The sequence below is a fragment of the Alligator mississippiensis genome, chromosome 13, assembly GCF_030867095.1.
Source record: "Alligator mississippiensis isolate rAllMis1 chromosome 13, rAllMis1, whole genome shotgun sequence".
Classification (NCBI taxonomy): domain Eukaryota; kingdom Metazoa; phylum Chordata; order Crocodylia; family Alligatoridae; genus Alligator; species Alligator mississippiensis.
In genome coordinates, this window is record NC_081836.1 from 49,506,522 (window position 1) to 49,520,057 (window position 13,536).

Genomic DNA, 13,536 nt, shown 5'->3' on the forward strand with positions numbered 1-13,536 from the left:
TTCATATAAGTGGGCAGCTTTAGCTCTTATTCCCTAGAAACCTTGCAGAATCCCTCAAGCCTATGTACGTCGTATTTCATCAGCAGCTTAATTTTGCTAACATCCCATAGGTGTGTAAATTCCAAGTGCAGTCACAACGTTAGAAGATATTGATTTAAATATAATCTAAATGAGCTTCTTGATATGCAGGGTCCTCAAAATCTATTCAGTTGCTTTTCCAGTAAAGTTCTTCATTTTGCTTAAGACAAAAATGTCTTATGTTGTCATATGTTTGTGGGGGAGGGGGGCTTTAGATGCACAAATGTTTTGACCTTTTGTTCTTATTTCACAATGTTTTTATACTAGTGTGGGTGATGAACGGTATGAGAACCTCTTATCCAAAGCTAAACAAATGGAACAAGAGTTGGCTAGTATGAGAGTAGAACTGTTTAACTTGCAAGGCTTGAAGACTCAGTGTGAGAAAGTAGATACCATATATGAAAACGTAAGTTATATACTTGCATCTCAATAAAATGTAACTCTTCTGCATCTGACCGCTTGTGTTGAAAACTGTGTAGTCACTAGAGCAAATAGTGAGGCACCCTAGTCATAGTTGTGAGTTGAGTAGTTACCTAGTTGTCTAATTTTACTATACATCTCATACAAATTAAGAGAAGAACTTTTTGTTCTTAAATGGAACTAAAAGTGCATTGTGTATATAGTATTTATCTTTACAGTCTTAGAAACGCAGTAGAACACTACAACTGTAAATCAATACTTAAGCTGATACAGTTTAACTAATGTATAAATATAGCTCTGCTTTCTTCTTTTGCAGCAGTACATTGCCCTACATTGAAACAGCAGGAGGGAACTGATATTGCTTATGTAGAAATTGGGTGTATGCCTTAATTAAACTTTTGGTAGCACTAAGCATGTGGCCACCTGATCAAAGATGAGTCGTGTATCTGCACTTAGTTATCTTTTGACCCTGAGGTTCAGCTCAAAGTAGCTAGTTATAATGTTGGAGACTTTTTTTTTTTTTTTAAAGCAAAAAAAAAAAAAAAAAGCCCTGTAGCTATTGACTACATATTGAATTGAAAGAGACTCTGAGTATGTGGTTAATTCATAATTGTGAAATATCAGCCTTTTAAGTGTGCTCTTTTTTTGTTGAACCTTGGTGTCCAACCCGGAGAACTCTTATTTTTTTTTTTCTCAGCCTGTCTTTGAACTGTAGTTTTGCTTTGGTCCTTTTTGTTACCCCTTTCAAGAAATCCATTGTAGCCAGCATTAACAAATAAAAATGGAAGGTATGAATGAGATGTGAAGCTGTAACTGAACATAATTTATTAGCACTTTGAGACATTTGTGTTTGATCATTAGGTCGAGTGGCTAATTTTAAGCACCTTAACCTTTTTGCAACTCCTTGTGATTCAGATTTTATATGGATGTGTAGATCTTGTTCTCGGAAGAGAGTTAAACAGTTTTAGGAGCAAAAAACAAACCTTAAATTTAGAGGTGCTGTGATATATCGGATCAGCCCCGATTTTAAAAGGAAAAATAACATTATTGGCTACTGGGGTTTTTTTGTTGTGTTTTTTTTTTGGCTGGTGTAGCCAATCTCACCGATTTTTAAATATAATATGCCTTCTGGCCGGGGCCCCTGGACACCACATGCATGCGCACAGCCACGTGTGGCCAGGAATGCAGCCTAGCAGTGTGGAGAGCAACGCCCTGCAGGTAAGATTGTGGAGTGTAAAGGGTGTGGTGGGGGCAGAGCAAGGCCTCCACTGTGAGGGAGGGAGTAGGGAGATTTGTGCACGAGGCAGGCTGCTTGCTGTGAGTTCGGGGCTCTCCACTCTGCTGCCTTTGCCTTGGGAGCTGTGCGCTGGCCGCGTGTTCCCTGCCCGCTCTGCAGCAGTAGTGGCAGCGAGTTGTACCCCCCTCCCCCCCCCCCCCCCACTACCAGGCAGGCAGGGGATACACAGTCAGCGTGTTGCTCCTAGGGCAAAGGTAGCAGAGTAGAGAGCCCCAAGCCCACAGTGGGCAGCCTGCCTTCAGCCTCGCTTGGCTCCACTCCTAAAAGTGTCCTTGCACTTAAAAATGGTGGCAGCACTTGAACTAAAGCTCATTTTATGAGCTTTAGTTCAAGTGCCCCTGCTGCTGTTTTTAAGTGCCAGGATGTTGATCCCCTGGACAAGCCATCTGTGGTTCTGTCCTGCTCCCCACTCTAGCCCCGGGGTACCACTTACCACCCTGGCTGGGCAGCGCTCCCAGCCTGTGCCACTCCCTCCCTCACTGTGGGGGCCTCAATGCGCCCCCTCCACAGACTTACCTGCAGGGAGCTGCTCTCCACACTGCCCTGCTGTGCTCTTGTAAATCAGATTGGTATCAGCTGATATGCCTGGTGAATAATCAGCTATCAGTATTGACCAAGAAAATCTATCTCGGTGCCCCCCTACTAAAATAATAACTTATCTTTCTGTTGTTAATAAACAGTTCTAAGAAAAAAATGCTTGTGGTTACTTAGCCTGAGTGTTTGCTTACAGTTTTTGAAAAGACAGTTCTTTTGCACAGATGTATGTTTAGGGATTTTTGTGGGGGGGTTTTGTTTTGTTTTGTTTTTTTAAACTAAGTTCTGTTTGTTTCTGTTAAAAAAGACTTAATTCTTCAAATTTAAGGCCAAGCAGATTGCATTTATAAATTTATATATAAATGTATCATCTTATTCAAGAGGATAATGTAGTTGTGGTTTGTTTATTGACTTTTTGTGGAAAAGGACCATCTTTGTATTTATTGTATCTTTTGTTTTCGAAGCTTCAGAGGTTTGCCATGGTCCTTAACAACTCAAACTATTTACTGGGAGTAAAATAAGGTGATGACTTTAGTGATGACAAATTAATAGTTTAATGCAATTTAGCACTTGATCATATGTTCACTATTTGTGAATAACAGTGACATAAGTAGAAGACAAAAGGTTGATTGGCAAAACCAGGGTATTTAGTTAAAGACTCTTTGACGGCCATCTTTCCCCTCACCTGCAAGAGCAATTTCAAAGAGTGTATTTCAAATGCTGCAAGATGTACCCTTTTTTCCATCAGAGGTTTACTATGCCAACTGAGGTTTCCAGCTGAGGTAACTCGAGCCCTTTGCGCAAGTTCATTTTTAAAGGCACCATGGGATCTGATGCCCAGTCCCAACAATTGCACCTCATGCCATGTCACGTGTGGCACAAGGTGCAATTTTGGGATTGGGGATCAAATTGAAAGCTTTCTACTTGCTGGTGCAGGGGCTTCTCAGGCCTTCCCAGTACCAGCGCATTGAAAGCTTGAGTGTCTGCAGGTCGGGGCTAGGGCCAACAATCAGCAGATTGCTGACCCTGACCTGTGACCTGCCATAGCTTCAGTTTAAGACACCATACAAACCAGCAGTTACTTTGATATAAATAAACTATTTTTATGGCTGGTTTGCCATTGTATGATGCCTTAAATTGGGTGCATGTGTGGCACCCTTGCCATTTATGCCACAATTAACATGCAACATAGCTATAATGTGTATAGGGGGCCTCACCAAGATTAACGCTATTCATTGACTGTTCAGAAAACCTTTTACTGTTTCTGCAAATGTCTATTTTCATTTCCTTTAATGACTTTTTATAAAGATTCTATTATTGATGGATTTCACCAGGTAGATGCCCAGATCAAGGAATCTGTCAAGCTTATGTTTTTTGGTGACCGGCACAGTGACTTCTCTGAATCGCTGCTGCAGTGGATGATGTCTAAATTCGTGAGCAAGAATGATTTGCAGACCTTGTTACAAGATCTAGAGATGCGAATCCTCAAGAACATATCTTTTCATATGTCTGTCTCAAACCAAAAGTCAACCTCTGAAATTGTTACAAGTGCTGTTAATGCTGGGATTTCTGGTATCTCGGAAGCGGTAAGCCTTCTAAAAAGAGCATTTGGAAGTTGAGCTGATAACTTTTTTTGTTTTTAAGCAAGTGTTTACTGTATGTAATAGTTAAATGTAAGTTAATGATTTTAAAAAAAAAAAAAGGAAATACAAGATAAATTAGTTTAATGAGAATTCAAAAAAGTCTAAAATAAGTCTGCAATGTAATTCTTATTAAGCTAGCTAACCTGGCAGCATTTCCTATTTTATTGTTTTCAGCAACAGTTGATATAATCCTTCTTAGGTTTTTTTAAAAATTTTTTATTGTGCCCAGTATTGCTTGGTGCACATGGTGCCACAGGCTCTTTGTATATCTCTTTGGGGATCAATTTAAGGCTCAACAGTGCAAGTACTGACAGCGGTACAGCGCCATGAACTTGTGATTGGGTATTTATAAGCATTACTAGTTTTGTTACTTAAATCCATTATCATTCTTATGTTTTTAAAATAAATAGCTAAATTGTATGTAACTGCTAACATAATATCTATTGCCTTTATCTGTAAGAGCTGTCAAACTGTACCATCTTGAGAGTTGGGGAATATCCAAAGTACAAAGAAGTAAAATGTAGCTTAATGGATAGACTAAACTGATATCTTAATTAATTTTGGATGATTCCTTCCTGAGCTTCCATTTTTCTATCTGCCACGTATCAAAATTGGCTCCTACCTCTTAATGAAGTGGGGCTCAAGGATTCTTTTAAAAATAAAATTGTATTCATTCTGACCTAGCTGTGCACACACAACCAAACTACTCAAATGGTTTTTTTTCTTCTCATTCTTCACTGTGCCTATAGCAAGCACGCATTATTGTAAATAATGCACTGAAACTCTATTCTCAAGACAAGACTGGTATGGTGGACTTCGCTTTAGAATCTGGAGGTAAATATAACAGAGACTTGAATACAGTTGTCATTGAACAGTAGATAAATCTGGCTTCATTTTGCATCGTAGAAATGTGTAGCAATTAACTTTATCTGAGTGACAAAAAATGGGTAAACTAACTTGTTTTAATTTGTGATAGGTGGATGTATGTACTCGTACTAGACATTTTTCACATTTGGTAGTACACATCTTTTAGAGTGTATAAACTAGTAACTTGGTTGCATGTGTGTTTTGGGGGACAGGGGTGTACCTGCAGTAGGATTGTTCTATACATATGTTCTGAAGAAAAAATAAGGAGATAGTTGTGTGATAACTATTTTGTACGATATAGCAGTGGTGAACAAAACTTACTGGGGAAAATGCTCACCTATCCAGAAGTTTAAACCGTTTTGATTACAACACACTTGCCACTTAAAGCTGATGTACTAGTATTTAGAAAAACGGGAAACATTTTTGTCTCCATATTAATGTGCTTAAAGAAAAATTGCTAAAATTGACAGGCTTGTAATACTTCGAAGTAAAGCACTGACAGATTCTGCTTAAGCTGGCGTGATATATAATTAACCAAGTAGGCCAATTTCATGATAAAAGACGGAATAAAATACAGAATCGTTTCTTATTTGTGTTAATTTGACTTTTTCTTTGTCTTCTCGAGGTGGTAGTATTCTGAGTACTCGCTGTTCTGAGACGTATGAAACTAAAACAGCACTAATTAGTCTCTTTGGAATTCCTTTGTGGTATTTCTCACAATCTCCCAGAGTGGTAATTCAGGTAATTAAAGGTCGAGTAAACATTCTACATTGATATTTGGGTTAAGATGACTTTTTAGATGCTAGGGCTCTTATGTAGTCTGGAAAATTATTTAAAACTTTGCATTTTTCTGAGAATGTAGCTCTGTGCAGAGAGCCTGTACAACACCAGGGCACCCTATAAGTCATGCTTAAACCCTGTTTATGATTTAAAGATGACTAAAGTGGCACATGGGCTTTGGGCAAAAGTAGGTAGAAAGAGGCCATTGGTTTTGACAGACTAGTTCACTGTCACTTAGTAGAATGCATAACGGAAATTTTAACTACAATTTTTTGTCTTCTATTAAACCTTTTGAATCAAGAAAATATGTATCATTTCCAGTTAGCACCTGTCTGTGGCCTATAATAGACACGTTGCAGAGAATGTATAGTGATTAGGATCACAATTGCAAACAGGAAAAATAATCTGTTTTGAATCAATGATTCACTTGAATAGTCTTAAATGGATGGAATTATTTATGTAGCAGAGTACAGAACCCAGCTAGTGGCAGGACCTAATCAAAATATTTTAATTCAAAAGTACTTTCACAAATATGTTCAGTATTTGCTTTCTTCCACTGACCTTTAGCCTGAGATGTATCCAGGAAACTGTTGGGCTTTCAAAGGATCACAGGGGTACCTTGTAGTTCGACTTTCTATCAAGATCTACCCAACAGCTTTTACGCTGGAACATATACCAAAAACACTGTCACCGACGGGTAACATTACCAGTGCACCTAAGGATTTTACGGTATATGTAAGTCCTTTTTTGGTAAACTTAAGGCATTAAATAGTCTTTAACTCTGTCCAGTGTTTGAGTTGGATACCTTTTTTATAGTTTGAAAAATAATTGCTGTAACCAGTTTGATTTAAGAAAAAAACTTGCAGTATTCCTCCTAAAGCAGTTCCTTTTTTCTTAAATAGCTTTGAGACCTAGGAATGTGAGAAGTAAAGCATTGTTTAAAAGTGCTTTTTGATTTTGTTATCAGTTTACCCATCTGTTCCACAAGAAAGCACTTGAAAGAAAAGTTGATGTCCTGTTTGGTTGAACTTTCTGCTAGTGACAGATTTCCATACTAAATAACTAGCTATAGCTTTTTAAGGTAAATTAGAAAATCACAACGTTGTGTGTGGGTATTATCCTAAGAGAACCTGTAAAGCCCACTTCTGTTCATATCAAGAATTAGGGGTGCACCGATGGAGATTTTGGGGGCCAATAGCCGATATTTAAGGAGGCATATTGGCCAATACTGATGTGATATCTGATACAGCTGCCTCCAGGTGGTAAGTCTGGTGTGGTGGAAGGGGGTGCAGATCAACTTCCCTGGTGAGGGAGGGGGCAGGGTCAGGCACTGCCCGAGGAGGTGTGGGACAGAGGTATGGCTTGTGGGGTGGGGGCAGCTTCCACCCTGGGTGGGGGAGCATGTGCCCCTGGATCTGCACGGCACGGGGCAGGCAGCAGCTGCAGGGAGGAGCCAGCGCTACACAGGGCTTTTTTCGCTGGGCTCGGAGCCAGCTCCAGCAGCACTGGGAGGAGGCAGCAGCCACCCCAAATTTTGCCTCGGCTCCACTTCCAGCCCCACGTCACTGCCCACCACAGCCCTGGCTGAACGTTCTGTCTCCATCCAAGTGCCGGAAAAAACCATGGCTATGCCAGGCAGCAGCATGGGGCTGGGAGCGGAGCTGGAGCAAAATTTGAGGTGGGTGCAGCCTCCTCCCAGCGCCACTGGAGTCCTCTTCGAGCCCAGCCCCCAGCCAGAAGAGCTGCACAGCTCTGGCTCCAGCTCCACTCCGCAGCTGCCACCCATCCCACCCTGCGCAGATTCAGGGGTGCACACTCCCCAACTGCCCTCCCGGGGTGCAAGCAACAGTAGAAGCTGCCCCCACCCCACAAGCTGTGGCTCCATCCCGTGCCCCCCCTCCCCACCCTGGCTGGGCAGTGCCTGCCTCACTGCGGGGAGCATTGATCTGCCCACGCCCCTTCCCTCCCTCATCCCCTTCCAACTTACCAGCTGGAGGCAGCTGTCTATGCTGCTGCCTCTGCTCCATGCTGCACCACAGCTGCTTGCAGCACGGGCATTTATTGGCCCTATTGGGTCAGTATCCGATTTATAGACAGCTTTCCCCATATAGATACCGATCTGATATCGGACCAGTGTATCGGTGCACCTCTAACAAGAATGCATTATGATCCTGTTCAGGCACTGCCACAAGTGATCTACAATATTCAACAGTGTGTGGTTAGTTTTCTGACCTCCAGAAACCTTTTAAGCTTGATTTCTAATGGACTTGAAATTTGTAAGAGTTAGCTGCAGTACCAATCCAGTTCTTCCCAGAAACTCTCCACCATTTCCCCTGCCTGCCTTTTTGTATGTTAGTTTTGGGGCTTGATTTTCTCTATCATAAGAAATAGCGGCTTTGCTATTTTCCCCTCTAAACAGTGATAGCTTGTAAATGTAGCTAACACCTAAAGCATGTCTTCATGGCAGACTGTTGGGAAAATAATAGCATGCAGAGTTCTGTTGCTATGGCTAGACTGCCTGAAGTACTTGAGGTAGCTGGGATGGCAGCCTGCGTCTAGCAGAAGATACGTTAGACGTACCTTAAGGGCAGTAGTTCTCAACCTTTTTAGATTTGAGGCGCCCCTCAGAAAATGCCAGTTTTTTTGTTTTTCATTTAGTTTTTGACTAAAGAAAGACTGCAAGTTGGAGAGGCACAGGGAAAAAACTCTGGTTGTTTCCTGTTTGCTCTCCTTTTCAGCATCTGCTTTCTGCCATGGAATATTGGACAAAATGGATCTACAATCTGACCCAGTAAATGGCAGTTTTTTTGTTCTTATTCTCTAATAGAGAGATTCTTCTGCTGGTCACAGCAGGTCAGAATGTTTTTGACACTCTGGATTCCTGTTTGAAATCTCTGGGTTTATCTTATGAATCATATTTGCAGACCTAACAGTGCTAATATTGTGCGTCATTGCAGTACTCGAAAGGATCTCAACGCTGTGGCACCTTGGTTGAGAATCCCTGCTGGGCGGGGGGTGTCTTTTTGGTTTTGCTTTTTTGATCTGTGGACAAAAAAAATATCAAAGGCTTTCTCTTGGTGTTAGGGCCTGGATGATGAATATCAGGAAGAAGGCATACTTCTGGGACAGTACATGTATGATGAAGGAGGAGAGCCGCTGCAGACATTTCAAGTGACGGTAAGGCTACATTAGTAGAATTGTATTAGTAGCCTACCAAGGGCCAATTCCTTTTTGTTAAACAGTCAAGCAAGCTAGGCGCTCTATGACTAGAGTAGATCCCTGTCTCAAAAGGCTTTTGACTGAAAGTGGGTGGTGGAGGGGATGACACCTACAAGCAGAGCAAACAATATGAACGCTGCAAACATAAAATTCGTTGTTGTTGTTGTTGTAGTTTTTTTGGTGGGGGGGGAGTTGCCTTTCTCCTTTTCTCTCTTTTAGCTTATCCCCTCTTAAATAAAGACAAGTTTAGAGTGAAACTGGTAAAGAAACAGTCTTCCCCTACCTTCATGAACAGCGCAGTGAAAGGAAAGTCCAGTTAAAACTGTAGAAAGTTCTCTGAATTTACAAGGCCATAGTAGTAAATTAACCTTAATCAAAGCAGTGCTATTTGCTGGTGTGAAAGTAGGCAACACATCTAATTTCTCTTGACTCAGTAACTCCAAAAACTTAATGAAGCTATAACTGTCTTGAACTATAATGAATAAAGTCTTTTTGGCATGCAAGAATGCAAATTTTGGTATTTAACTTACAAATTGTCAGTATCTGTGTTGGGGGCTGGAGAGGCGCAGGCACTAGAGCCTATGATTGATAGCCTGGAGGTTGCAAGTGTGAGGCCATAGCAGAAGCGCTCATGATGCGGCCTGTCCAATTCCAAACAATCTGTGAATTCTACTAATTATCTTGTCACATGGAAAGGAAAGGAAATATCTGTGTTAAGTCTGGCAGGCAAGTGTAAAACTGAGTTTGCTAATAACCCTTACAAAAATGGCAGCGCTGTTCAGCCAAGACCTTCAGTGGCTGGGATTATTACTCTAGCTTGGGGGGGGTAGCACTATAATCCTCACAATTGTATTCTTGCCGTGAGTATTTGTAAACTAAATTAATAAAAAACCAAAACTATGCTGTTTATAAATAAAATGTTCACTTAGAGGTCAAATGAGCAAAAACAGTCAAGGAAAGTTGAAAGTTTGACAACTTATATTTTTGATTTGCTTTGTGCAGAGAGATAAGTTGCAATTGCTAATTGTTTACACAGTTTAGTGATTAGGCTGCTGTTTAACAACTTGAGTTTATTAGCATCATTGCCTAGAATCTGAGAACTGACTTCAGAGATGTGTTTGTATATTAGATACCTAATTTTATCACGTTTCCTCCACAGGAGAAAAACGAAAATGCATTCCAAATAGTGGAGCTAAGAATCCTTTCTAACTGGGGCCATACAGAGTACACCTGTCTCTATCGGTTCAGAGTGCATGGGAGACCTGCTGAGTAAACTACTACCATAGCTTGCTTTTTCTGTTGTTGTTGTACATTTTTCTGTTTGTATATATTGGAAAGCCTAGAACACTGGAATCTTTAAAGGATGAGGAAGTGTGACATACTACAGGCTCAGTGCTCCTCTTGAATAAAAGGCTGAAGACCCAGTCAAACTTTTTGTACAAAAACTCCTGTATGCTCTGATGCTCAGCTTTATGATTGCCAGTCAGCTTTATATTTTATTGTGTCATTGCTGATGATAAAATATTGCATGTAAACTACTCTGGTTCACAAAACTCAGTTAGCAAACAGGTGATACCTATTTTATTACAAATGAATGTATAGGTTTTTTTAAATAAACCACATTTGCTGCAGCTGGAAATCTGTTTTTAATACAGGGCTTATCTGCACACTTCTTAGCCTGGTACCATAAGACAAAACTTATGGATATATTTTAAACACTAACTGTGTGTAAGTTGACCCTGGCTTTTGAACTTCTTGCTAGGCCCACAAAGATTTCCTTGCTAGATGTAGAATATGGTGAATGTTACTGTCAGGGAAAATCACTACAACCAAAACTAGTTTTAAACACCAGAGGCCTGAAGACCTTTTCTCTAACATGGGGGCCATTCATTAATCTAAAAGCTAGCATTGATTTTTTTAAACCACTAACGTTATTTTAAGTTTTCTTCTTATTCACTTAGCTTGCTGTACTCATGTTCAGTGTGGTTGGTTTGTCTTACTGTACACTAAGGTGAAAACATAGTCAGGTGTCTGCCTGAGATTAATTCACGGCTAAAATGTCTGACAAAAAAAACTTCATACCCCAGAAATGATCTCTTCAGGACAGGATTAATTAGGCTGACACTCTAGAGTCATTGCTGGACAATGGAAATACAGTAAGTGAAAATGAGTGATTTCAAGCAGAACCTTGCAGAACTTTTTTAAAAAGTGAATCTGCATGGACTATCTGCAAGAGATTTATTTTAGGCTCAGTGCCATGGTATTTAAACATTGTTTCCACTTTTTACCCTTAAAATGGAAAACTTTTATCCTAGAAGGAATGTTAGAGTTTTTTGTTGGCAGCACCTTGATTTAGAATTTTAATTTGAGCTTGCATTGAGTAAAAGATCACTTGTTGCTCTCCCTGTGTTGATACTTTAAGGGTCATTTCATAACTTTTGAGTATTACTGGAAACTCTTTCTGAACAAGATTCTGGAAAGAGACTTCTGTGCAGAAATCTTCTCTTACTGTTGTAATGCATTTTATTGGGTAAACTTAGTTACAGATGAGCTATGTATTTTTCAGAAAGATGAATGATGGTGCTGACTGGTTTTCTGGATAGAGTTATGTATGTTGCACAACAGTCCTCAGATTTTTTTAAAGCTCTCCATGGGAAGAGTGTTTTGTTCACTTTAAGTTCAACTAGAAACAGAAGCAATGGCCTATGCAGAAAAGCTAGATCAAACATGTACAGGTGTTTCATATTATAGGTCAGATATTTAAATCAGAATTATCTTGTATAAATTGAAATTAGGCAGCTGGGGTGGGAATATTTTGAATAACACTAACTTATTTTTAAAGACGCAAGATAGGACTTTGTGCAATGTATTTTTGTAAATGCTTTTCAAAATGTCGTTTGCTGCCTCCAAACTGACAGATGCTATTGAGATGTTTAAATAAAGAGTTTTAATTTTTGAAAGTGCATGTAATATTTGAAACAAGTAATAAAGATGCTTTTCTGTATTTATGATGAATCTTCTCAGATAATAACTGCTTTAAGGATTCCTGAAATTATAAAACTCTGAAAACTGAAAATCTGATTGGCAACCCAGTATTTCCTCTTCTACATCTTTTTAAATGTTTCAGCATAAAATTGTTCTTTGAAGATCCCAGCTCTTTCCTGTGGATGAGGTAACAAGGGTAGACAATTAGAGGAGGGGAAAGACATGGCAAAGAACTATTACATATAAATGAAAGCATCCTGTGTCAAGAATTCCTTCAAGAACCACAAGAGAGATACTGGAGAGTAGTTCTCACTCAGTTTTTTGGGGGTGGTTTTTGTACCCAAACATCTGGCTGGATGATACAGCTCTGTGGGCCAAATCTGGCCCACACGCCATATTACCACCCCTGGTGTTAGGGGAGTATCACTGATTTAATAACTCCCATCTCTTTTGCAGTTCAGAGTTTATTGGAACAGCTTTTCTTCCCCTCTGTCGCATGTAAAGGCTCAAACTGTCTGGAAAATGTACGCATCTTTTCCCCCTGCTTGTTCCAGTAATTTTGCCAAAAAATAGACTTTTTGTGAACATGCATTTTATTACAGGGCTGAATTTTTTTCCCCCAGTAAAGTTCAGTCTCCTGCATCTTGGTCACCTAAATCTGTGCAGGTCCTAGTCACTTACCTGTAAGGTCCATTTGGATCGAGGAAGGGGTAGGCACTTGAGCCCCTAAACACAACTTTCTAAAATCCAACCTAGCTCTGTAGGCACCTAAAAACCTGCTGCTGTGCATGTCCAGAAGCACCTTAGTGCTGAGCAGCTCAGTGCCTGTCAAAACTTACGCCTACCTTTTTTTTTAGCTTCCAGAGACGGGTCTGTTTTGTGAATCCTAATGTGTCCTTCTCTTCACCCAGAAGAGCTTATATAGTGTGGCAACTGAAGGCTGCCTGGGAGGTGGGAGAGGCGAATTTTTTTTAATCCTTTCAAGGGGAGGAGAGAATTGTATCGGAGCACTTGTGCATAAAATATGATGCTACCATTACTACCACCTCTTCCTGGAAACAGCAGGACTTGGGATAACCCTGGCCTTTGGTAAACCTATTCCTCAGGCTGTTAAACAATGTAGAATGAATGGTGTAGACAAGGCTTCATCTACTCTCAATTCCACCTTTTGTCTTTCTCCTCCTTCACATTCCAGTTAAAATGCACCAGGTGTTATACAAAGAAAAGATGCCTTTCCAAGGGTTGGCTGAGAGGTCAAGTAAAGAAAGCCATCAAGTTGCTGAAACTATGCCACAGTAAACCTAATCAAATTGTACACTGGCACTTACCCATATGGAAGGGCGGTGTGCTCATAATTGGTTGTCCATTACAAAACAAGAGGTTGTCCTCATTCTCTATTAACCTATGAAAATTAACAGGGTTTCCATGTTGTCTGGCTATAGTATATGCAGTGCTAACAAATGCATCTTAAAATAGTCAGTAACTATAATTGCTACATCTGGCTTCACTTCTCTTGTTTTCTCTTGTGGACCAATGGGCAAAGTTATCAAATTCTTTCTTCCACAGCTACGTTAGTGAACATAATTGTGTGTGTGTGTATGCAGTATCAAAAGGTTCATGCATTGGCAACCAAAAAACATGGAGCTGTCTCCATCCCACTGATCTATTCTAGCTAATGTTCTTCATCTCTTTTCCAACCAGGCCTTAGGTTTT

At 40.2% G+C, this 13,536-nt stretch overlaps 1 protein-coding gene across 15 annotated transcripts in view; it reads left to right on the forward strand.

The window, feature by feature from the left end:
- Positions 1-11,842, forward strand: part of SUN1 (Sad1 and UNC84 domain containing 1) — a 47,612-nt gene extending 35,770 nt beyond the window's left edge. For all 15 annotated transcript variants that reach the window (XM_019494691.2, XM_019494684.2, XM_019494686.2 and 12 more), the window contains 7 exons: positions 346-484; positions 3,664-3,915; positions 4,722-4,806; positions 5,465-5,580; positions 6,187-6,354; positions 8,704-8,796; positions 9,998-11,842. In XM_019494691.2, the coding sequence (XP_019350236.1) occupies positions 346-484; positions 3,664-3,915; positions 4,722-4,806; positions 5,465-5,580; positions 6,187-6,354; positions 8,704-8,796; positions 9,998-10,111 (967 nt within the window). In that variant the 3' untranslated portion in view covers positions 10,112-11,842. The remainder of the gene's footprint in view (positions 1-345; positions 485-3,663; positions 3,916-4,721; positions 4,807-5,464; positions 5,581-6,186; positions 6,355-8,703; positions 8,797-9,997) is intronic.
- Positions 11,843-13,536: the final 1,694 nt, after the last annotated feature.